The 26,831-nt window shown below is 30.0% G+C and overlaps 2 protein-coding genes across 4 annotated transcripts in view; one reads left to right on the top strand and one right to left on the bottom strand.

Annotated features, from left to right (window-relative positions):
* The window catches only part of LOC106465529 (regulator of telomere elongation helicase 1 homolog), a 61,320-nt gene extending 47,182 nt beyond the window's left edge, over nucleotides 1-14,138 (top strand). For 2 of the 3 annotated variants that reach the window (XM_022393439.1, XM_022393438.1), the window contains exons 17-21: nucleotides 6,069-6,216; nucleotides 8,285-8,368; nucleotides 9,749-9,874; nucleotides 11,980-12,077; nucleotides 12,370-14,138. In XM_022393439.1, coding sequence (XP_022249147.1) covers nucleotides 6,069-6,216; nucleotides 8,285-8,368; nucleotides 9,749-9,874; nucleotides 11,980-12,077; nucleotides 12,370-12,477 — 564 coding nt within the window. In that variant the 3' untranslated portion in view covers nucleotides 12,478-14,138. The remainder of the gene's footprint in view (nucleotides 1-6,068; nucleotides 6,217-8,284; nucleotides 8,369-9,748; nucleotides 9,875-11,979; nucleotides 12,078-12,369) is intronic. The other variant, XR_002612003.1, reaches the window with a different exon arrangement.
* A 132-nt stretch (nucleotides 14,139-14,270) lies between these two features.
* Nucleotides 14,271-26,831, bottom strand: part of LOC106465532 (U4/U6.U5 tri-snRNP-associated protein 2-like) — a 33,458-nt gene continuing 20,897 nt past the window's right edge. The window contains exons 7-14 of the mRNA XM_013925757.2: nucleotides 25,778-26,003; nucleotides 23,725-23,870; nucleotides 22,885-22,930; nucleotides 22,299-22,522; nucleotides 19,517-19,578; nucleotides 18,540-18,681; nucleotides 16,753-16,839; nucleotides 14,271-14,766 (exon numbers count right to left, since the gene is read on the bottom strand). Coding sequence (XP_013781211.1) covers nucleotides 14,719-14,766; nucleotides 16,753-16,839; nucleotides 18,540-18,681; nucleotides 19,517-19,578; nucleotides 22,299-22,522; nucleotides 22,885-22,930; nucleotides 23,725-23,870; nucleotides 25,778-26,003 — 981 coding nt within the window. The 3' untranslated portion in view covers nucleotides 14,271-14,718. The remainder of the gene's footprint in view (nucleotides 14,767-16,752; nucleotides 16,840-18,539; nucleotides 18,682-19,516; nucleotides 19,579-22,298; nucleotides 22,523-22,884; nucleotides 22,931-23,724; nucleotides 23,871-25,777; nucleotides 26,004-26,831) is intronic.

The raw sequence follows: 26,831 nt of genomic DNA, 5'->3' as shown, positions 1-26,831 counted from the left end.
TCCCGTTTATTTTGGTGTATGCATCTCCATTCTCCTCCTCGTTCCACTCAATTGCTGGACTGGAATTTAAATGTTGTTTTTATTGCCCTTTCCCTTTCTCCTTTCGAACTGCTATCCACATATTCCTTATATCACCTTTCTTTGAAAATGTACTTCCTTCTCCTTTTAGCTTGCAGACGTCACCAGTCGAAGTTGTTTGCCATCTTTGCTCTCCATATTTTTTACCACGAAACCTGTGTCTTTTTATAACCTGACCATTCCTTCCTTCTCAAAATGTCAGCTTCCCACAAAAAGGCAATTTTGCCTTCACTCCTATTTCCCTTCCTTCCATATTTATTCTCACTCTGATCCTGATTGTCTCCTGTGTCCAGTCCATGCATTACAGTGTTATGTGTCATGTACAGCACCTTTTTATGGCTGTCACTTCCTTTCTCCTAAATCTTAGTAATTGTTCTGTGTTTTGTCCCATCAGATCTGTCACCTCCCAGTGTCCTTGGCTGCTCCTTTCCATTGTTATTTGGAGGAGATTATCCAGGTTGGCATGTGGACCACTCCTCACACCTTTGTGTTGTGCTACTTGCATCATCTAGCAGTTTCCTGCTTAGCCAGATATTAATACAGGGGCCTACTTACATGTTATAGATCCTGCTCTGTGATGATTGTTGCCTGTCCAGATACACTGGTATTCAAAATCCACACAGTGAGATCTATAAGGTCACGTACACTATCTGTTGAGATGTGGTGTTCCACAAGACCACATGCAGGTTCTTCCTCATGGTATATTACATCATAAATATGTTTGTACTGGACCAAACACTCATGGACTAACATGAGTAAAGCAGAAGGAGATTGCTGCTCATCTTTAATATTCCTTAGATTGCAGGAATATGAAATGGTCCACTTTTCAAAATAGAGTTTCCTGGTTACCCATTGCACTTTCTCCATTGATGCGTTCCTTCAAACTCTCCAACATGTTTCTTCTCCCTCTTCTTCCAATAGAGTATGGGAGCCCTTACTACTTACCAGCTCCTAGCCACTGGGGTGGTGGATCATGTAAGAATCCTCCTGTGTGCACAATTCCACTCAGTTGAGAGTAGGGAAGTGGCATTCTGCCTGTTTAGAATGCATGGCTATCCTCCTGCTGTGGGTCTGATGTTTTTTTTCCAGATGTCAGTAGTTTGTACTGGATTTTTCCATCAATTTTGTAGTTTACCTATTCTACTGGGAATCCTCCCTCCTACCGCTGCCTCAATGTCGGTTTCTGGGCAACTGGTTTTGGTTGGAGCTGGAGCCAATGTAAGTCCTAACATGTGAGTGAACTGGGAACTTCCTCCTACAGCAGTCTAGATGTTACATCCCCAATGCCAATTGGTTTTGGACTGGAATGACCCTCCACGTTGCATTTCCAACTTCCTGACATTGTCCAGATGTACATTTCCAGGGCTGGATTTGCATACATGATGGTTTAGGTTCTCAGAATCGAGTCTCCTCTTTCCTGCTAGTTGAGGACTCTCCTCCTACCATGGACTGGTTGAGTTTCTCCCAATGCCACTGGTCTGGATTGGAGTTGACTTCCTGCTTACTGTCTGAAGCACTCTAGTCACATTACACACATTCCTCTTCTTTAGGGATTTGAAATTGTTACTTCGTTCCACCTTTTGATTGCGACATCACACCTGTTGGCTCCACATGGGCAAAGAGCAAGTGTTTCCTCTCCATAGAGGGGGCACACTCCATGGGTGCTCTTCAGATGCTTTTGAAGGGTGCTCATCTAGGTAACTTTATACCGGTCTCTCAACCTGTTCAGTGTGGGATTCTAGCTGTAACTGTGAGAAGAGGTAAGTAGTTGTATTGGAAATTAATATTTTACTAAACTGAAAATTTCCAATAGATACTTACCTCCAATCACACTTCCCACTCATTCTTCCCATTTACAGTGCTATTTTTCCTACATAATCTCGAAATAAAATAAAGAAATCCAACTCGATAGTGGATAATAAATAATACTTTGAAATGCAAAAATCAGTAACTGAAGATTTTCAGAATGCACTAAAGAAGAAAAAAAAAATGTTTGAAATAAAGCACTAGGACTTAACACTGTTGTGCCAAATCAAGAAGTGAAGATTGAGTTCAACTGCATAGAGGAATTCAGCTGCGATAGGAGGTTTTGTCACACTCCTATTGGTGGAGAACTGTCACTAATTTGCATGCTTAAATGCAGCTGAACCACGTAATATACACATGGAATTAGATGGGAGTGTCAAGGCTAGTGGTGAGTAAAAATTTGCAGACTAGAGGGCAGTAAAATCGAGAATAGCTCTAAGTGTAATTAGAGGTTGGTATCTATTGTAAATATATTTTTAGTGTAACAAAATCCTTGTGGTGAGCACAGTGCAGACAGCTAATTTTACAGCTTTAAGCTTAAAATGATCATTGTCTATGTGAAATACAAAGGAAACCCCAGCAATAGTTATTGGGATTAATTGCAATGTTGATATTATTTTTGTTTGACTCATGTTATTAGGTATCCAGTGACCAACATAACCATGGACCCACCAGCCACTTGGTGCATAAATAGTTTAGAAAAATGTTTTCAAAAAGCCAGTTAAGGTTCAAATAGTGTGATGATATTCATCATACAAAAGTTTACATTTTACTACCAGCATCACTTGATGAAGTCTTAAACAAATTAACTATTTGAAATCTTGGGAAAGAAGGTTTTACATTAAATACCAGATATTTACTTATGTTAAGCTATTTGTATGTGGACACTGAAAAATATATAATCAGCATAAATCTGAAGTGTGGTGGGTACTATCTATGAACTTACATTTTTGGACACTCACAGTTGTTTTTTCAGCCAGCTTCCTTCAAACTTGGTTCAAATTCATCCATTTATTATTATAATTAAATATAAATTAGTATCTTTAGATAAATTCTAATCTTTTTTGGTTTTCAACACTTTTTATATGGGGTCAGTCAATGTAACCGACTCTGTAATAATTAAGTTCCATACTATAACTTTTAATATGTTTTGTGTATCTTCACAAAATTTGGCAGCTTTCAGTAAAAATTACAAGTCTTTTGTACACAAACAATCAGATTATTTAATTATGTATTTTTACTAAATATTTGTCCATGAACATATGAAGTCAGAGTATTGCCTGCTCTGAATGCAAAGGGGTATTTGCGTTAAGATTAAAAATACTTTACTTCATCAGAAAATTTTCAGATTTCACGAATGTAAACTCTAAAACCTAAAATAAGTATCAAACGTTTTTCTTCAGTAAAACTTTATATTTTATCTGCTATTTTCTCTACCCTAATTCTATGTGAAATTGTTTGGTTTGAGTCAAATGAACCTTGTAACTGCCATAGAAAATACGAAGTAAATCTAAATTATGCTTTTTATTTATTTCTAGAATGACTGCAGATCATAACCTAAAATTACAATAGTATATCCTAAATGGCTTAAGGTTTATAACAGTTTACATTTGCTTATACTTAATTTTATTGTTTCATTTCCCTTTGAACCAGGTCTAACTAATGATTCCTGCACAAACTTTGTAAATCACTCACTGAATGCATAGCTCGTGTTACTGTATTGAATGATGTAATGCATGAGGTGCTTGCAAGTATACCCAGTGAAAATTTATCAACTATTCATTTTACTTTACATTGCTGGTTTATAGGAGAGTAAATACCAGATATGATATACAGAAATACTGAAGAACTGTAGATATGCATTTTGAAGGTTCTAGAGGTGATGCAAATACAATATACAAACTATATGATGGACAAAAGTATTTTTATTCTTCACATGAATATCACCTTACACTCTGACTTATCGGAGTCTGACGTACCTGGAGTACAAATGCTTTTGTAACTCATTTGGTTTTTGTTTACAAAAAAACTTGTATGTTTTACACATAATAAGTTCCAAATTATTGTCAATATTCCTTCTCCAGTACCAGGTCAGTACAATAGACCAAGCCTAGGGACATTTGGTCATGGGTTGCATTTAGTATTTTGATTTCCAGTTTTGTAAAATTTGGCATAATAAAGCAAAACTATCTGTTAAGGAAAATTAATTTTTATTTATTTGCTTTTTAAATGACTTTTGATCCGGCAACATGTGACCATTGTAGTATAAGTTAAAGTGGTTTGAAAAGTGTTTCTACCACTGATTGAGAAAGGGTTAAGATAATTTCAATGCTTTAAAATTGTGGGAGCTACACATTTTAGGGTTAACTTACCTTAACCATAATTATACGTGTTGACATTCTGAATACTAGATGAGGTAAAGCAATGAAACTGTTAGCAAATTAAAAATGAAAAATTCATTGTATGAAGTATTATTGATCATTTCTAAAACATAACATTAATTTCTAATAAATTATTTCACTGATTATGTAGTTTGTAAAGTGTGTAACCTAGTAACCTCAAGTTGTGGAAAAGGGTGAGGATAAAGTAGAGTAATTTTCCACAAGGTTTCCTCATAGCAGTTTGAGTTTTAAGTTAAAAAAAAAAAGGAAATGTCAAGTGGTTAGGAGGAAATACTACTAATAATAAGCAACTAGATTCCATGAATGTAATTTATTTCCATGACATTATTCATGTAAGGCTCATTTAATTGCTGAGGGCTAGCTCAAACTGGAGCATAAAACAAAATCTTCTGACCAAATTGTATATGAAAAGTTTTGGGAAAAATGAAAACCCATTTCTGTGGAAAACATTTATAATTATTATTGTTTTATGTATTCATATTGTTCTTTTAACGATAATAGAAGAACCAGATATTAAAAGGAAAAATTAACTAGTGCTTTTAAAAGGGAAAAGTTGAGAGATAAATAAAGATTGGAAAAGTGAAATTGAAGAAATCTCAAAATTTTCTTATTGTTAGACTTTCAGTATTAAAAATGTTATAATTTTTGTGCTACAATGAAAATATTGAATAAGATAAATATAATATAAAAAATATTGAAGTGACATGTTTGTAAACCTATACAAGATGATGTAACAAACGATTCGGTTTGAGCACACATTGTTTTATTGTCATATAAATTTTAGTGAGATAAAAATTACTTATAATATTAATTATCTCTTGTAGAGTTCTGTTTCTGATATTTTTGTTTCTGAGTATATGTATTTAAAAAATTGGTATCACCTTAAACAGAAACATTTCAACTTAATGGTTTAATACACATTTTGGAATTGATATGCATTTTGTTGTGATTAACACCAAATAATAGCAATAACATCCAATCAGGGTAAGTTAGGTACTTAAAGTGAAACTAAAAACTACCCTGGCCATCAATATAGCTAATTGAATATAATTTTCTAATGTTTCTACTTGTAAAGATTGGAATGCTTTGTTTTATCAGTTGAGTATCCTTACTTTTAATAATTATTTCATTAGCAATAAACCTATGCATCATCAAAATTATTATTTGTTGTTTATTGCTATGAAATTATGGACAGTTGTAATTTATATTTTCTTGTAAAAAGAAAACTAAAATTTACAATCAAATACCTAATTTTATACTTTTAGGAAAATCTTATTAACATATTATTACACCTTAGCTGTTTTTGTATATGTAGAAATCTGTGTCATTTATTTCCCTGTTTTGGTATTTTTTCATTGGTATACTAACTTTTTTCTATTTTAAAGTCCAATTTTGTTTATATATCAAATTGGGGACAGATTTGTAACATATATAAAATTCATGATTACTATATACACAAAAAATTGCTTACATATTCTCCATATAGCCTATAGATTGCTGTATGTACAGAAGCTTAGACTACTAGAGTTCTATTGTTATAAACATCCACAACTATTTCCAAATTTCAATATGGGGAGATATCATAGGATTCTACTGAGTAGAAATAAAAGGCTTGAAACATAAAATATTTCTCTTCTAAGCAAAAGTGGTCTTCATGAAATTATTGTTAACTGTTCTTAAGGTGCACATAAAAACTAGAATGAATCTTAATAAGATATTTATTAAACTTCCATATAATTGTAAAGTATCAAATATATGTTTTTATGTATTTTGTTTACATAGATAAAACTTTTGCTTGGGAAAACTCCAGACTATGCCAAGTTCTGTAGTGCTATTAAGGAGTATAAAAGTGTAAGAGATGTGAAACAGTTTGCTTCTGTCATGAAACAAGTATTTAGCAACGTTGCTGAAGGGAAGAAATTCATTGAAAGTAAGTAATTTGTGTCCCAAAATTCTGAAAATTATTACTGTAAGGTGTATTTAGTTTTTAAAATATAATACTTTAACAATATTAGTGGCTTGTATTGTTCTAATGCTGAATTATGATTGAGGTGGAAGTGACTGATTTACACATTTGCAGTACTTAATACATGTTGTAAGGTAGGCTTTAATAATTAAACTGTTCTTTGTTGCAATGAAATATTTCGTTTTTCTCTGAATCTTCTGTTACAATGATTGGTAAAAATTTAGGAAGAGATTAGTATTGAGGTTTTTTTTTTACTCTGTGGATCTGTTAAAGTGATATGTAGTATTAGAAAGAGATTAACTCTGAAATATTTTGTTTGTTCTGTGGAATTTTCTTTGAAAGACAATTTGTTTTTATCTTATTATAATTTTAATTATTACCCATGATCTGCAAAACACTTGTGTTAATTTTTATGCCCTTTGCTTGAACTTTCCATATGCTATTATTTTCATGCATGCCATTTAAGGTACGCTTTATTTCAGGCATTAGGTGTTATATCGATAAATTCTGGTCTATTTGAAAATATTTTATGCAGTCAGACAAACAAATTCAAGTACATGTAACTGTATTTAATAAAACTACATGTACATAACTTTATTTGCTAAAAATATACATAAAGAAAACAATAAAGTAATGGTATTTTATATATATTGCTAACCATGATGTCTGTCCAAGCATTTGTCTGTCTCCCGTTTATGGTGGATGCTTCCTGTGCTGCGTTTGAAAAGTTATGCACACAGGCAAAGCTCAACATTTACTTTTCAAATGATGGAAGAATGGGCATGAATAATGTTGATGCCAAATTTTATTTTACGAGCAGGATATTCTACACTAAATTGTTAGGAATTAATCACACTATCATTCACATTTTGAAATGTGACATAACTTTTAGAATAAAAATGTAGATTTACTGTGTGTTATTGTTGAGTGGCTCTTAGCATGACTGAAATGACTCTTCACAGTGGGTGGTATTATTAGCTCAGAGCTTTGGCTCCTAGTGAAACCAAGAGTGCAACACAATTAACATTTTTTCAAGTCCAGGAAATAATGTAAATTGATAAGATTAACTTAAACTTTTCTTGTCACTGGGGATGGGTACTTTTGTTTGTTTATAATAGTATACAGAGTATGAAACAATTATAAACATTAAGTGTGTGAAACAATACAGTAATGCACATAACAACAGTTTTAAAATACAAAATTCTTCCTAAAATTTTTTTATTCAGAATCAACTACCTGTTTTTGCTCACTCAAATTTTTAAATACAACGAATATGCTCCACAATGTCATAGTATCGTTGTCACCACGTGACAACTGGCTTCGATTTCAACTTGAGTTTTTAATTTGTAAAATCTTTCACACAAACAACACTTAACCCATGTGCAATTTCCTAAAAAAAATTAACATTACACTAAATACAATTCCTATGGGCTTACTTTAGGTCTAAAGTATGTATGCTCAGTTCATTGAAAACCATATGCTTATCACTTTGTGAACACACATTCAGAGGTTTCTGCATATTCAGCTAAGTTTACCTTCATTATATCTTTACATTTATGTTACTTTTTAATAATTTAGCTTTGATTCATTTCATAGACTGCTACACTCACCTTTAAGCTACTTTTTTTTTACTACAGGTTTTATTCTTCATTTTTGTGAGCTTCTTTGCTTCAACTTGTAAAATTGTGTCAACTGTTCTTCAATAACTTAAAGTAAATGAGGCTTAATTTGAAAGCATATATTAATTATTTTGGAAGATTTGTATAATATTTGTTATCAGTCTATGATAAATTTATTGGAAATGCTGCCTTTAATTTTTTAATTTTATTTTTAAAGTTTTTAAAGTCTACAGGAGTCCAAATCATTATTTTGTAGAATCTACATATTCAGTAACAGTGTTATAGAAGGCAGAAGTTAATAATTGAGAAAAGTATAACAAAAGAGTTTCTATGACATGTTGATCTGTTTAAAATGTTTATCTAATTTTGAATCAATTTTGCTTTTCACATAAACAATTTTCTCTTATTTCCAGTTACATCCCAGATTGTTTCAGCTAATGAAAGAATTGAGTTTCTGAAATTGTGTGAATCAAAGATGGAAAAAGCTTTACTTATTGGTCAGTTTTTGTTTTCCATTAATATACAAATGAATGGAAGTGCATGTTAGTCAAGGAAATTTCTAAAATTATTAATTCAAAGTTATTTTTATATTAGTAAATATGCTGAGCCCTAAACTATATTTTTATTATTTATTTATGAATCACCTAAGATTCAATTCAGAGTTAACTACAAAAATGTATTGAATTGGTCTATGTAAAAATGTATTTCACACCTTAAAAATTATGTCAGTATCGATATCTGGCACTCACTTCTGTAATATAATTGGTGTTAATCAAAGTAATTGTATTAAGCAGGGTAAATTAAGCATTTTCTTACTGATATTCTCTTACGTTTCACACTTGAGAGGTAATTTTACAATAAAAAAAAAGAGGATCTGTGTAATTTCAATGCACTTGATGATAACTGTGTAATTGGTTTGATGCAGATTGTATGATATCAAATATAAACCATACAATTAGTCTTTGAATTATATAGGTGCCAGATAAATTAATTTTCGTTTTCATGCAAAAGATAAAAGGGTCATGGCTGTAAGCATTTTTCTTTTTCATGTTCATAAACACCAAACAATGAAAAAATGAATTAGAGAAGGTCTTCTCCATGTAAAATCTAAACATTTTCTCAATCTTAAAGCATAGCTTATAACTGTAAAAGACAAAACATTCAGTGAGAATGCAACTCACCAGTGTTTTTTAATTATTTAGTTACAAATGTGAAATTGTGTTTTCACCATAAAATCTAGAAGAAAGCTTATGAAAGAGATTCTGAAGATATGCTTTGTAATTATATTTAAACCGTAGTTAATTTTATAAATTAGAACATTATGTACAGAATCATTTTATAAGATCTTTGAAATTCAGGACAATAATGAAACTTTTTATAAAGGATGAATACTAGTCATAAGAAGTGTAATGTCCACCTACTTTCAGATATATTATAAATGAGAAGAGAATAGGGATGAAGAAGGAAGGTTATTGAACAAAATTTTATAGAATATTGTTTGTTATCTCCATTGGAAGTTTCATTTTAGTACTGTTTATATTATTGTTAAAACTTGTTTTCAGTAACTTAGCAAAAAAATTCAAGTTCAACTGAAACAACAACAATAAAAAAAAGAGATATTAATGTTTTAGTAACTACAATCATGTTTGATGGGTTGTTTAGGCAGAGTATTCATAATGAATCTAAGTTTCAAATGGACAGCAACTACCTGTTGTAGAGACCTACAATTGAGGAGGACGATGTTTCGAAAGTCTTCCGCCTTTCGTCTGCAATGATCTTAGAACATGTATAGTTATATTAATTAAAGAAATAAAATTATATTTCACTGATTAAGTTTTGAATGGCTGTCTGTATGTCATAAATCTTTTACAATTTAGAAAATGAGGAAAGTCATAGATCTGAAGCAGATATATCTGAAGGTTCAAATGTCTCAACACCATACAGTCAACCTGATAAGGTTAGTTCTCAACCTCCACGAGCTTTGTCTTTCTTCTCAGGACTAGGTACTTTATTTCTTTCTTAATATTAAAAACAGTTTAGAATAGTTAGTAAAACTAGGTATGTAGCTTATGTCAACAAGACTGTAATCAACAACAATTAACCAATTTACTAAAGAAGCTAATTTATTTACTTTCAACACTTGAGCTGGTTTGAATTTTCCATCTTTCTTTTTTTCTCATCACATGTACAAAGCTGGCTTACCCCACAGTTAGCAGACATGTGCTACATCAAAGCTGAAACAGCAGCTCTCTCCATAACTTTTTGTAGGACTGGTTATGTGCATCCACAAATCAGGCCTGGAAATAACTTTTTATTTGTTCAGACATGTAAAATATCTTTTTTCTTCCTATGTGGTAAAAAGACTCATCCAGATAAGAAATTAAAAGAAAATTCTTCCTTTTCACAAGATAATTGAAAAATTATGCTTTTGAATAAAAATGTAAGGATTTTGTGCATTTAGTTTTTTCTTTATCTTAACACAAAATATTAACAAGGACAAAGAATACAATGTCCTATAATTATTACAATTTAACTGGTTTTCTAAATTATTGATGATTTAAAATATTTCTCTCACTTGGTTGAGGTGAATTTGGTGATAGAAACTTTAAATCTGTAGCTAGCTTATTATGTAATTCATTAAAATAAAATCTTCTCTTTCTAATAAATAATGTATTAGTAAATGTCAGTGAGAATTATTGACATTTTTTGAGAGAAAGTATATGATAGGAGGGCATGGCATGTGGGTTTTACTTTTTGATTTATATCTCTGTAAATCAAGATGATTGGAGGATATAAGATTATATCTCTGCAGTATCTATACTTCAAGTCTGTAGTTTGTATTAGAACTCAGAAAGTCAAACAGGAGTGGATAGAATATCTAAATTTCACAAATCTGAGCAAACAAGTGTCATGCAGTATAGAGAAGTGAAGATTAAGAATTTATTTAAATATATAATTTGAAGTAAAAATAAATAAATATATATATTAAAAGTTGATATATTAAATGCACTCTGATGCTCAGTTTATTGACATACGCTGATAATAGTTTTAATTACACACTTTTACCTAACTATATCCAGAGGGTTAATGGAAAAGAAATTAAAAATTAGCATTAATGTTTTATTTAATTTTTTTTTGTAATTATAAAATCATATATATTCTGTTGAGGTTAATTGCACTTTATATGAATCCTGCATTGTCCTTGGATCAACCTTCTCTCTCATTGATCATGTTTAATCTGATGATAATGATTATTACCTGATACTGCAATTTTCATTGTAAAAAGTGTCTGTGAAAGATGACAAGGTCAATTTTAGTCTCACTCCTTGACAGATTTTTCACTGTACACAAACTTTTCTCATGAAAACGTACATTGATTTCAAAGAATAGCTAGAAGCTTGTAAGCCTACATCCATTAGGAGAGATACCTAGAAAATTATCTTGAATAATTTTGTGGATGAGAACATTGCTCAGAATTTAGTTGTGGTGCAGTTTCAGAGCCTTTTGCTCCCTTAAATTTCTGCCATACTGTTTTTGTTGGTTCTATAGAGAACACTGAAGGCTCTCTTCTTCAAAATGTTGTCCCCTCTGTGTTCTTCAACTATCTCATTTTATGAATATATGTCTTTAAAAGAGCTTTTTTTACCTTTCAGACATGTGTATTCTTGTGGAGCATTGCACTGTTTTACGATTGACAATTTATAGTGAAACAAATATGCAAGTGATAAACTTGTTGCTTAAGGTGTCACTAATTTACATACAACAATAGCATACACCGATTGTTTAAATAAAGTGCAAATAACCTGTTGTATAGAATATTTTTGACAAAGTTGGTTTAAAAGTTCTGCAATAATAAAAAAATGAATGAATTGAGGTTTGTTTTTCAGGTTTCTTCTAACAGTGCTGCTAAAAATCAAATTATTGAAATGATATGAATCATTTACTTGTATCCTATTTGTTTGGTTGTAAATGTAATGGTAAAATGAATGTTTTGGATGGATTATAACTATTACCTGGAGTTTCAAAAGTGAAGATGTTCTTAAATGGTCAGTATTTAGAATACATAAGCATGAAAATCAAACAGCTTTGATTAAAATTTATTTTACAGAACACACTTGCTGCTGGTGTAAAGGAAAAGCCAGAGTTCCTGTAAGAACATCCTGTGGGAATGTTTACTGTTGCTTATGTTTAAAGCAGCTTGCAAAAGTGGGTATTTTTTGTTTATTTTGTAAATAGAATAATCCTTAGTTCAACTCTAACAAAAACATCAAAGTTTATATTAATGGAAATCAAGAAAATACAATACATGCTGTATGACAGGTGTAACTAAGGGTATTGAATATAACTGTTCACACAAAGATACAAATAATAATAATCTCTATAAAAATGGGTACTTTTAAGCACTGTTAAAGCTTCTACAGTTAAATAATTATTTTTTTATGACTAAGATACATGTGTGCTTTTTTTTTTTCTCTGAAGTAAATATCACTTCTTATAGGACAAATCGAATTGTGTTTTGTGCCAGAAACTCCTGAAGAAACACAAGTCTGATAGACTGTACTTCAGTTCAGCACCTATTTCCAAGAAAGTGGAGTTGCATTCTTAACATTGATTTATTAATAGATTATCATCTGCACGTATAAAAAGATTGTTGTACATATAGTTTTATGCCTGTTCTTGTTCCTGAATACACTGAAAAGTTGATCAGATATACAATGACAATATTAAGATCTTTGTTTGTGCTGTTTTCTTGTAAAATAAAATCGGGTTGATTTTATAATTTTAAATATTTTTGTAGCAATATTTTTTCTTGATGAAATTTTTAAACAAGTATGTTTAAGGGTAGGAAATTGCTAAGTGATGATCATTAATGCCAAAATACGATAAACTTAAAATGAAGAACAACTGGATTGAGGGCTTATAAAATGTAATTACTAAATGTGATACAAATATCAGACTTTATTTACTTATAATTTCCCAAGTACTGTACATGGAATCTTAACTCACTGTCTAACATAGGAAGACAGAGCTATAGATTTTAACCTTTACTTTAGTTATTACTTGCAAAGTATTGATTTCTTTAATAAATTGTAAAAAATTGCTTTTTTCATTGTAGTTTGCTCAAGTTACATGGACTCTTTAAGCATGAATTTAGATGTTATTTATTTATAACAGTTGAACACACACAGATTATGTATGAATGGTTTAATAATTTAAGGTTTGCTATAATGTATGCCAAGTTCAAATAGTAAGTGCATGTTTTTGTCTTTCATAATGTGTTAACGAGTATTAATTTTTATATGGAATATAAAGAAAAAAATTGTTTACATTCACACTGAATGTTGATTTATTAAAAAATTTGGTAATTGATATATATTTTCAGGTTATGTTTGTGTAACCTGTTCTATTAAGCTACTCATGTTTTTGATGGTACTATAAACTTGAACCTTTTATTTACTTTTAATGTTATTAAATATGACAAGTGTTATATAAAAGTAAAGAAGATTTACATGCAAATATCACGTGTTGGTAAAGTATATCAAAATTCTCCTGCAAGTACAGAAATGCTGTAAAAAATTTCACATTTATTGGGAACTTACAATGAAATAACTATTTCATTAGTGATGGTATTATCAAAGAATGTTTGCTGTAAGTCTGATCTAGAAGATTGAAATTTATTTTGTCACTCTTCACATTGGAGTTTTTAAATATAATAGTAGCACCCCTATATTGCTGCCAGGTCACATGTTAGTTTTATTGCACTCTAGAAGAGTAGAAACAAATCATTCACATGGTTAGGAATTTAAACCCAAGTAAAAAACTATTAAGTACTTTTGAATTTTTTCTAATTAAACATATCTTAAGATGAATTTTATTTTCTGATGGTAACTCAATTATATTTATGGTGAGACAAAATAACTTTTTGAGATTATAGTTTTAAATGCATGCACTAATTGGAAGTTAAGTGTTTTTTGAGAATGCCTTGGCATGAATGTTTAAGCTACATTTGAATAAGTACAGTTATTAGTGGTTATAATGTGCTGAAAGCTGAGTTTTTTAGCTTAATTAATAACATTCCTGCTATGTAAATGTTTATCTGGTACTGCCAGGCACAATATTAGTTGACAAAAATCTATGAGCCAAGTATGTAAAGTTCAATACTCTTCTATATTGTGTTCATGTACTGGAATTTACAGAACATTTTGGGTAGATTCAGGGTTATATTAGTTACTCAGGTGCTCCAACACTTGTATGGAGGAAGACAGTCGTCCTTTCTTCAGCAGAATTCATGAATAAGCAAGAAAGATAAATCTGCCCAATAATAATAATCTGTATTTAATTTTTACAGCTGCTGAAGAACAAAACAAATAACCTCTGTATAATAAAAATTGACAGTTATTAGAATATAAAAATTTTATTTCTTTATTCACACCATCTGTTATCTTTCTGTGCACTCAAAATCACTACTATGCTTAAACATAGGGAATGGAATTAACTTAAACATTTAATAACATGCCCCTGTAGTGTAGAGACTAAAAGTTGCTAAAAATACCCATTTATTTCTTCAAAAAAATCACAATCGTTGAATCCCTTGGAAAAGGTTTTATTTTTAAGTGGTACTTAGTTTTTGCATAACAGAACTTTTATAAAATTTAATTACTTTGTTCCAACAAAAACATGTAATATAACTCTCAAAAAATGATAAGAATAAAGCTTCAAAACTGGTGAAAGAAACTGAAATGTGTCAAGCTGTTTATGGTTAAAATCAAATACACAAACTGCAATTTTTGTCAGTATTCATATATATATAACAAATAACCACGTTACAATTTAAAATAAAATAATGCTAGACACTTGTAGGTTTCCTGTTGTCAGTGCCTCTTCTTTCCCAAATCTACAAAAAAAACATGAAAGTTTTAAGTTATTCTATAAAATCAAAATATTAAAGTTTCATAAATTATTTAAGCCATATAAACTGAAGTAAAACTGTATTGTAAAGGTAATTCACGTTTTCATTTTTTGTATGATCACAGGCACAAGCTGTGTTGTGCAAGAAACTCCATAATGTGACCTGCAACCACAGTATTCACACAGGTTATTAAGCTAAATAAAATTTATTCTTGTTGGTAACACAATTCTGTAAACATTAGATCACAAAGAAATTTGCCTTTTCATGTTTACCTTAAAAAACAACAACCCTTACATGTCTTAATGATAATCATGTTTAGGTAAGGAAAAGTTTCAAAACTACTGGGCTTATTCTGCAATTACTAAAATTATCAAAAAACATGGTTTATGCTCTGTGGTATAAAAATTTAAACTTACTATCTGATTAACTCTCTTGCCACAACCTTTGAGAGTTACATTCAAAATTTGATTAAACTACTTTATTATCATTGTATACAAAGAAACTTAACATCAAAACCACATTTTAAGTTCTTAATTTTATAAGGAAATATTTAAACTAATCTTCAGTTTACCCTAGTATGAGAATTGTGACATTTGGTCTCTAGGTCTTTCCCTTCTATAATTTATTTAAAGTTACTCATTATAATATAGATATTACTAAGACAAAGAATATTTTTTATGGTCTACATGTTTATTTTTTTTACAGAGCCATAAAGTAGAAAATCAGACCCACTTGCCATGTCTACCTGCCACATCCTCTTTCACAAATTGCTAACAGTTCTATCTGATATTTTATATTACAACCACCAGAAAGCCACAGTTCTAATCTAACAAATGACTTGTTGTTATAAAAAGTTTAAAGAGTATTGTCTATTTTGCCTCCAGTTTGACATTTTTTTTTCTTCTGGTATTCACACTGATAAGCTTAGCTAAATTTTTAAAGGCTTATCATATACTCAGAAAGCCAGATAATTTATCATAGTTATAAGGCATTGTTTACTTTGTATTTGTTACTATTCTGCATTTTTAGGTGCATCATTTAATTGAATAATTATTTAATGTACTAGCACCATTAGTATAAAAAGAAGGCTTAACTTTCATTGACAGCAAAAAACAAGACGGCACAAGTAAGTGCCATATTTCTTGTTTTTCAAGTATATTCTTTATTTATTATTATAAAAAATAATGAGGAAGAAATTCTTCACTAAGTATGCTCACAAGCAGCTTGTGTTATGCAATTCAATATGGTAACTAGAGCTACACATTCACCAAATAATTTATAACTTGTGTAGTAGGATTATTACTTAAATATGGGTCAAAGGATAATAAAATTTAAGTATAAACAAATATATATACTGTTACCAGCTTTAAGCTATTTAGAATAAACAATTGTGGTTTCCTTTTAGAATTTGCAGTCATTCTAAAAAGAAAAATCGGTAATTGAGATTTATTTCACTTTTTGTTTATGGTGGTTAGGAGGTCAGTCAAATTGACCAAATGCATATAAAGGTATGATAGAGAAAATAACAGATAAAAAAAAGTTTGACATTTATTTAGAAGGTTTTAGGGATTACAAAAATGAAATTTGACAATTTTCAGGTGAAGAAAACTATTTTTAATCTTTAATACTTAGAAATTACAAAATTTATTTTTTGTGTACAAAAAGACTTGTAATGTTTACTGAAAGCTTGCCAGATTTCATAAAGATACACAAAACATAGTTAGTTATAGTATTGAAACTGGTAGTCACTTTGTGATTGCGAACTTGGTCGATTTGGCTGGGCCTGTAGCAAGAGGGTTAACAAAATTTAAGTTTTAAATTGTACATAAACAAAGTTAGTCATGTGATTGCTACTTAAGAATAATATTTGTGTAGTAAAACCTATCTCTTTATATTGGTAGTAAATTGATATTAAAAACATTTTATGTTGAAATATTTTTATTTTTTCATTGAAAACAAATGAACACGTACTTGAATGTAAGCTTCAGAGAGGGTGATCATTTGGGGAAGTATTTCTGTCACATGGAGATCTTGCATTTCATACCACTGGCCTGTTCCCTATATAATAAGTTAATATTAACATTTATTATAGAAAAGACATCTTATTTGTAATTTTTTTTTCTTGCTATTGCGTTAGATATTTATATGGAGAGTTACAATCACACACTCAACACAAATTCATATAGCAGTTAATAAACCACTATCTTACTTTTATTATTATTAATTACAATACTATTTACATAGGAGTATCAAGTATTGTAAGTACATAGCCTCACAAATAAACACTTAATGACTCTTTTAGGAAGTTCAAATTTCAGTCTCCATTAAGACCACATTGTTATGATAGTAAAAAATAAATCCTATCACAACCAGAGGGTGCTTATCAAATTTCAAGAATATTGTACTCAAAATTATTTCAGAATTGATAATTTAGCAATATATATAACATTTATTTAGTGTATTCCACAAAGGAACATTAAAACAATGTCTGACTTGTATTTCTGTGTAGCTCTGAAAAGTTTTGCTTGTAAGCAATGCATTTATTGACTAAAAAATTCTGCTTATTCCCAAGTATACGTTTATATTTGCCAAAGTACTAATATTCCTTTGAAAATATAATGATCCATGTCTTGTTTCCTTTTTTTTTTCTTCTATCAGTGGTTTTATTACAATAGTTCTCAACTGCCACTCTTTTATGATGTCACAACATGTGGTCTGAAGAATTACTAATTAAGCTCAGCTTCAAAAATAGTTAGTGCCAATTGCTAAAAATGACTGGATAGAAGTGTTCTAATCTATCTACATCAGTACCAGTAAATAATGTGGTTTTTTGAAACATTGGCTACTCTGAGCTACTGCAGGGGTAGAGATAATGAAATAAAATTACATTCACTTGAGGGAAAGCTATCAGGATGTAAAGTTGCATTTCCTCATGAATTAAAAAAAACTTAATTCATGCAATATGTTCACTTTCATTGGTCATAACTAAAGGAATACGGATGGACTATGCATTTCTGATCGGGAAAGCCAACTAAAAAGATGAAATTCTTCATGCAAAGTTAAATTCCTCGGGAGTGTGGGAATGTAATATTTTGATCCCTGTAATGTTGACACCACTTAAGAATAAACTACAATATGAAAATTTTTGGCTAGTTTAATTTGTACTTGATAATAATTTTGCATAAAATTATATCTCTTTGAAAGCTATTAGAATATTCTCATTTGAAAAAACATCAGGCAAGTTTAGCAAGTAACAGCAGATATGAAATATTAACTGATTTTGATTAAGAATATTGCCAAAAATCCTGAACCTGATAGAGGTATCAATAATGGGATTTTGAAAGATGAGGTTATCGTTCACAAATAAATTTTAGGTTTTGTAAAATTTGTAGCCTGAAATGGCATAACTACTTCAATCAAATAAATATATTAATTAATATCAAACAATTTGAAATTCACTAAACATAAAAAATGGAACTTTTTGATCAATAATTTAAGACAAAATTAAGCATTTTTAATACAATTTTCTTCAAAACAATGTCTCATGAGATAAGTTTGGAAATTTCACTACCTAAAAAATGATAGAAGTATTAAAATAAATTTATGATTTTTTCAAAGCAGAAATTTGATACTATTTAAAAAGTTTATACTACGTTTCATGCAATTTAGTTCAGTATTTACACTGTGAGAAGGAAAAAATCATGGGATATCTCTTATCAGTGACACCCATTGCATCTGGAAAGGCTTAAATAAATTACCCGATGTAAAATGTGAGTCCTGTAAGTGCCTGTCCCAGATCCTGGTTCACCATCATGTACAATGTTTGCTACAAGGTCATAGACACATTTAGGATGTTTCTCTCGTGCCTCTGGGGTCAATAATTCTGTCATATCTACATTTCTACAAAATGAAATATACACAATACAGGTCATGCTTATGTTTGTATAACATTAGAAATGCCATTTAAAAGTCTTAATACTGTTTTAGTTCAATTATTTAACATAATACACATGAATAATGTACAACTTTTGGAACATACTTTCATAATGTTTCTACCACATTTAAAAACTAAATAAAACAACCTGCTGAAGATGTACATCAATAAACACTTTAATATTAGTTACAGCTGATATATACTGTAATACAATATTTGCAAGATAAAATTTTTATGGCTGGTTATGTGTCAATTAATCTTATCAGTATTTAAATATATTTCGATTGTGCTGCCATTGTTGCATGCAATAGCAATAAATGTAGCTTTAGCCTCTAACCTAGACTGCTAAAATAAAACAAATTACACTTAAAAAGTTGGAAAAATAACTACAAAAAATGATTTCAAATTCTAAATTAGTGTAGTCTACACTTGGCTGAAGAAATTTCCCTGTTTTTTTTTAAATGTGAATTTTTTTTAGTGAAATTGAATGGTTGTTTATGGTGGTGTTTTTCCCCAGTTCTTGATCATCAAATATTTGAGCCATAGTAGGTTCAGTGAAATTTCAAAATAAAAAAAGATATACTTTACTTATATAATATAGTCCAATAATTTTTGCTCTTACTTCGACTACGACTTGTGAAAACTTTTTATATATTCAGAGGAGGTGGAAGAAAAGATAACCAAAAAAACCTTTTTCTTGGTTTGGTTCCACAGAAATATTGTGTATTGATTGTGTGACCTGGAAATGCTTTATTAATAATAATAGTAATAACATCAACAATAACCAACAAACATACTTACTTGATTGGAAAGTTAACAATGGTAGTATTCTTTTCCACATAAAATGTGTTTTTGGTAAACCTCTGAAATGGATAAGAATGAAGTTTATACTTTTAGAAACAAAACAAAAACAATAAGTAGTATAGAGAAAAAGATAATATACAAGTGCTGGCATACACTGTTTTATACTACGGAATGGTATCACAGAAATATGCCCTTTTTTGTGAATAGTTTTAAACTGTTGTTTTGAAGCCTTGTGGTATGTGAGCATACAAAGTTTCCTACCCCTGTAGATAATATATACATTTTTCTAAAAGGCGTACGTAATGAGTATGGTTTCTCAATATAGAAAGAAAGTCAACTAGCTCTTATGCTACGCGTTTGGTTGATTCGATGGAGTTTGTGGCCTGAAAGTGACAATCAGTTTCCATACTCTAACTTTTAATATTTTTTTTGTATCTTCATGAAATTTAGCAAGCGTTCAGTAAACATTACACGTCTCTTGTATCTAAAAACTGTTTAACTAAGTATTTTGTACTTAAAATTTATCCGTGGATATAAGAAGTCAAAGTGTTGACTGCTCCGGGTGCAAAGTGATTTTCATTTTAAGGTTAAAAATAGTTTTCTTTATCTAATAACTATGAAATTTCATTTGTGCAATCTCTAAAACCTCCTATCTAAAAATCAAACATTTTTGTATTTTCAGTAAAACTTTATATTTTATCTGCAACTTCCTGTACCCTAACTGTGTATCTATTTGGTCAATTTGACCAACCTTGTAACCACTATAAAAAATACAAAATAAATCTAAATTACCCTTTTTTAATTTCTAGAATGATTGCAAAATTGTAACATGAAACTACAATCGTTTATCCTAATACATTAAATGAGTCACATCCTTTAAATAACTCACCTGAAAACACACAATAATAACACATACAAAGCAAACGATGTTCTGTAACTATCATAAGTTTCCTGGCTTTCTAACTAAGTGATAAGAGCATTTACAAATTCAGCTAAGCTTGTTGATATGAATACCTCAAGAGAAATTTTCAAACCGGAGGCAAAATACACAATATTCTGTACAGAAAATAACTTAATACATCATTTGATACATTGAAACTTTAGCTTTCTATTGGCAATTTAAGAAAGAAAGGATGTGACAGGTAGGCATGGCAAGTGGGTCTGATTTTCTAGTTTATGGCTCCATAAATAAATAAGATTGAAGGTTATAAAATTATGCTTTACCTGAGTAATAGCTATATTATAATGAGTAATTTATGTTTAATTCTGTACTTTTTGGAGGGGTGGTAAATATATTAGAGAAGAGGGAAACCTAGAAAGCAAATGTCACAAATTTCATACATTGGGAAATTGAGGTTTTTTAAATATTTCCTTATAAAATTAAGAACTTAAATCTGATTTATTAATTACATTTGGATGCTAAGTTTATTCATATACAAAGTGGTTTAATTAAAATTTGAATGTAACTCTCTAAAATGTCATGACACATGCAATTTGACCTGCCCATAGCAAGACGATTAAGGAGGCCACTATGATCCTCTTGACTGAGTTATTCACAGAAGTAGGTTATTCAATTAGGGTATCACATGGCTTTCTCATGGGAAAAATTGCTGTAGTATAGTGCCTACTGTATTGAAATTGACAATTATTTTTTCCACCAGCAAATCAGGTGATGCCCCACGGATACAACATCCCCTGTTACATAGTGAGAATGGCCTTTAATCATTTGGGTAGAACCTTTGCCTTAAGAAGGATGGCATTGTTTTTTGTACATAATGCCACATATCATTAGTCTGGAGTAAGATTGCAAAGAATAATTTTGGGTATTGAAATATATATATATATATAATGATTTTCTTTAAACAAACACCCAGTAAAAGTATCAAAATGCACTTGTCTTTAAAAGCTTTGATTATTGTTAGTGAGAGTTTGAATAAAGACTGTTTCACTGTGTGATACACTGTGTCCAGTCTCTTTGCTTCAGTCAAAGTTAAGAGAACTCGAATTTTGTTCTGCAAAATATTTTCTGGCAAACCTCTTATTCTGTGGCTTCTATTCAATTACTTAGAGGGAAATCAGTGAATCTGAAAATACCCTTACACTCATCTCAAGTTTCACTTGTCTCAACACTGTACGATCTAACAAAGCATATATAGAGTATACGAAGACCATATGGTGCATTTAATCCCACTCTGCTGTGCAGACTTTACTCTGACTATTAACTTTACCTGACTGCTTATTTTCAAAAGTTCTTTAAATAATTTAATAATGTAGTTTCAACTGTGTGTGTGTAAGCAAAATTACCTTCAGCATGTTCTCTCAATAGAAGTTTGTTGAAGAATACAGCATAAGCAACATTCTTCAGTTATAACCTACAAATATGTTTTATGGCCACAGTAAAATTGTGCTTACATTGAGAAACAATTAATAAATTCAATCTTTTGAGGTAACTCTACCATTAATAGTGTTAACAGTAATGGTGTTGGAATGACATTAAACATTTCCAAGATTCAAATAACAAGGAGAGTTTCAGATTATTATATATTATATAACTTTTTACAAGCAGTTTTCAATTTTTATACAAGAAAAATTATTTTGCTTGGTGAAATTAGAGTCTTTCCAACAATTTTGATAGCAGGAATATTTGTGGTTTAATACTTTTTGGGTTGAACTGACCAAAAATAAAACCATATCCAATTTCTAAATAAAAAGCTATACTTAGAACATTGAATAACTAATTAGGTTAAATATTTTTCTGTAACTGAAGTTATATATTCACCTTGATATATAGAATGAGATATGGTGGAAGTTTGGTGATTTCGAAGCGCTTCATCGTTGAGTCCTTATATGTCTTATACTCTTTTTCAGTGGTACCATTAAATTTAGCAAGAATGTTAAAAAGGGGAACTTGAGGGATGATGTTTTCTCGCAATTCATCCTTAAATAGTGGTGGAGGTGGCAGGTCTAAGGTCAGATAAAGAAACTTGGATTCTTCCACAGTTTCTGTGTGGTAAAGAACCAAAAGTATAACACACTTGCATACATAAAATACAAAAATTAGTAGATATCTTTAAATAAACATATATTGCAACACATAAAACATTTAAAGTGTAAAACCAGAAGAAATACGCTTCAGCTTTCATCATTTCTTCACAATGGGTAGCATACAACATAATGATTTTGGAAGCTTTCAAATATAAAGTAACTTTTCAAAAGCAAATAACTCCAAGTTTATGTGGGATTATTTTAACAAAGCATACAAAAATAATTTAATTTTCAGTAATTCATGCATCTTTCATTTTAGAAAAATCACATCATAAGGTACACTTAAAATATTTGTTAAAACAGTCTAATGATGAACATACCTTTATATTCTTCCATATAAAGTAACTCTTCCTTCTCTTCATCACCCTTAAAAACATAACAAACATGTCACTGACCTGACTACACAAACAAAACAAAAATATGCTTCAACTTTCATCATTCCTTCACAAAACTATGACAAATATACAATAAAGGTTTAACAGCTTTTTTATCTCTCCAAATAATGCTTTGCAAAAACTAAAAATATTACTTTCACCCTTGTCCAATACAAAATGTTTTAAGGCAGAACATTCGGTTCCTGAATCAGAAGGATGTTATAAAGTGTAACATGTTCACAGAACTAGGTTGGATAAGAATGCTGAAAAATTACTCATTTTAAAAGTGTGCTCTATTTGATTTAAAACAAGTTGATTACATGACTTGAAATTATTAAATTTGGACTAACATGGCAATTAAAATATTAATCTGTCTAGACAATTTTTAGATCTGCTTTTAATATTAAGTGTATAAATGAAAATTTATGTTTTCTTTTCTGTACTTTTTTTCCACAGGTTTTTATATATCTGAATGTTACTTGATCACTTGCAATTCAGATTATATGTTAATGTATAAAACTCATGTAAACAATTGTTTCATAATTATTAAGTAGCAATAATTAGAAATTATTTCTCAAAACCATTGAAATAATAATAAGATAAAATATGTTACTTATGTTTCAGTAATTACCTCCCGAGTCATAAATATTAAACAAGAACAGTAATTCCATGTACACAAAAAAAATATGTGCTTTCTATATTTCAAAATTTATAAATAGTCCTTCTATATAATACATTTACAAATGTAATAATCACAGTAGTGTGTGGTGGTTAAAGAAAACTTACAATATCAATGGGTAAAACTTTCCTGGAGTAAACTCGCATGGAACCTCTGAAGGTAGAGTACACAATGCTACTGTTGTCTTTTTTTGTACCATTGAGTGCTAAATGAAGGCTGTTCAGAAACCAAGAAAGGAAAGCAATAGGATCACCTAAAAACAGATGAAGATATTGTAATAAAGTCTGAAGACAGCTTGATTGGGTAATGAAGAAAACATTATTACAAGTTCAAGACAGTTACAAATGAACAGGATTTTGACAAGGTCTTATCATCATGAAGTACAAGTAGCTTACATAGACACAGGAATATATATACAGTATGGAACAACGAGATTATATGATTGGAGATTGCTTAACAGCTTAGCAAATGTAATGTGGTACCCTGTGGTGTTAGTTTAGTTTAGGGCTGTTTTGTTCAATCAGTATTGTTTCCTTGATTTTTCATGTGTTGATACTTAGTTATTTGTTTAAAATTACAGTGTTTTAAATAAATATATAATACAATTTTTTAAAGTTGCAATTGTGGTAAACATGGGAGGGTTTTGTTATTTCCAAGGAATTTGGTTTCCAATTTTTTTCTAGTTTTTTCAGGAGTAGAATAGTGGTCAGTTATTACATATTCTCTTATAAATGACATTAGTATTGGGTGATTCTACATAATATTTACTTAGTATGGATTTTAGTTTAGGGTAGAGTTTGTAAGTGAATTTGAAGTTGATTGGAATTTTATGTTTAATGGTAAAAAAGTGAATTATTCTTGAACTGACTTCAGGGATAAATGGTAAACTAATGTAATGTTTCAGAGGGTTCTCAGAAAAAATTCTGTAATGACGGAAGCAAAAATATTTGCATGTATTCATCACACTGAGTAGATTATAACTTCAAGACTCCTCATGAGAAATGGAAAGGCGAGGGAAGTATTTTTTGCTGTTTTTAAAATTATATAGACTGCTAGTGTTGTTTTTAAAGTTAAGATTAAGAACAAGTTTAGGCTTAATCAAAGTGATACGAGTTACAAGTGAAATATTGGAAGAGTGTCACTGCTTTCATAATGTAATGATAAATAATGTGTAATAAAAGTTTAATAAGAAAAACAAATTTTATATTTCCAAGATCACTGTTTTTATAATTTATATTTATAATTTATTTATGCAGTAGTTTCATTTTGTGTATGTGTAACTTTGCACTTTATGACTATTAGATGAAAACAAAACATATAATTATACTTTACTATTTATTTTGAACAATGTACACATAATAAAAGTATTTTTTTTATCAATCTTCAAATAATGTATTTATAAATATTTAAGCTTTTCCATTTTATCTATCAGTCACATAGAATGCTTGCTTGTAATGATAGATAATAATGTGATAACAGTATGTAACAAAAGTGTCATAAGAAAAACAAATTTTATATTTCCAAGATCACTGTTCATTATAATTTATACTCAGGTAAGAGAGAAAATATCTGGGAGAAAACAGGAGGGGGGTCATAAGATTTGGCATTTTCATGAAAGGGGTTTGTGGGATGTTAAAGTTTCGGAACCACTGTTTTAGAGCAAAGTCACATTGGACTATTGGCTGTGTTCACCATGGGGAATCAAGCCCCAGATTTTAGCATTGTAAGTCTTTAAATTTATCACTGTCCCACTGGGGGACACGAAAATATAAAATTACTCAGTATGAAGCAGTAACATTATCCAATGGTAGTGCACAGCATAATAATTAACTGATAATAATGAATCAGTAACTTAAGGAATAAACAAGCAAGCACTCTACGTGGCTGATAGATAAAATGGAAAAGCTTAAATATTTATAAATACATTATTTGAAGATTGATAAATAAAATATTTTTATTATGTGTTCATTGTTCAAAATAAATAGTAAAGTATAATTATATGTTCATTTTATTTCATACACAAAATGAAACTACAGCAACAAATGTATGTTCTTGCCCAGTTTTGTCAAAAATTTAACTGTTAATAGCCTGCTATGAGGAATATACTTGTATTCAAAGTGATTTCAATATTCAACTTGTTATTTTTATACTGAGTTTTACCTTGTTCAGTAATTTGAAAACATTTTTTACTGCACAGAACAACAGCCTGCAACATCTCATGAGGACTGACATGAGCTTTAAAGTTTCGTGGATTCCAAAGCTTACGCAAGAGCTCTCCAAAACGCTGAACTATGAGGAACATGTTGTCTCCTGGGGGTCGCTTTATGGTCATATAGTTTTCTTCCCTCAAAAAAAAGTTTCGAAGTGGTGGAACATGAGAAAGAGCCTGAAAATTGTTGAAGACCACAAAAATAGAAAAAAAAAAAAGCCATAAGATGCTATTATGTATTTTGTAAATTTTTCAATAACTTCTACCAAATTAATAACAAAACATTTTGGAGTAAAGTTTGTACATAATTTTCACTTAATTGGCTAAATAAACACAGAAGTTTCCCCAACAATTTCATCTTTTTGATAATGTTTTCTAGTGATGGTATTTTAACACCTAAGTACTTGCATGTATAGGGTAGTTATAAAATCTGTTTGGGTATTTGGAATAAATCATAAAGCAAACCATGTAACACATGGGTAAAATACTTTGCATACGTGCATAAGAAAAAAAAAATGTTTTTCTTTCAAAAATAACATAATTAAAAGAAGAAGAAAAAACACATTGAGAAATTAAGCCTATATGCATCTCATATGTTGTGTTCACCAAGACATACGTTTTTATAATCAATTTGTGGTTATTATGTATCATTTACGGAAAACAGTAGCAATGTATCTACATGTATATAGCAAACTGAAAAATATCAAATTAATTCTTGAAAAACTATCTGGTTTGCAAAAAAGAAGATGCACCTTTAACACATGACATTCTTTTTTTTGTGTGAAAACAAGAATTGGACATTTTTTGTCACCAAGAAATTTTTCTCTCTCAAGAACACATGAGAATTCAGATCTTCTGTAGTATATATTTTTTACAAAGTTTCACAAACTTGTTGATTCTAGGAGAAAAGTATACATGGTTTTAACATGTTCTCATACATGTAGGTTGGTTTTGGTTTTTAAATAGGGTAATTGATTGTTGTAGGGAATTGTACACAGTCATACT

This window comes from Limulus polyphemus, unplaced genomic scaffold (genome assembly GCF_000517525.1).
Source record: "Limulus polyphemus unplaced genomic scaffold, Limulus_polyphemus-2.1.2 Scaffold1972, whole genome shotgun sequence".
Classification (NCBI taxonomy): domain Eukaryota; kingdom Metazoa; phylum Arthropoda; class Merostomata; order Xiphosura; family Limulidae; genus Limulus; species Limulus polyphemus.
Note: the sequence above shows the minus strand (reverse complement) of the source record. Positions and strands in the feature narration are given on the sequence as shown.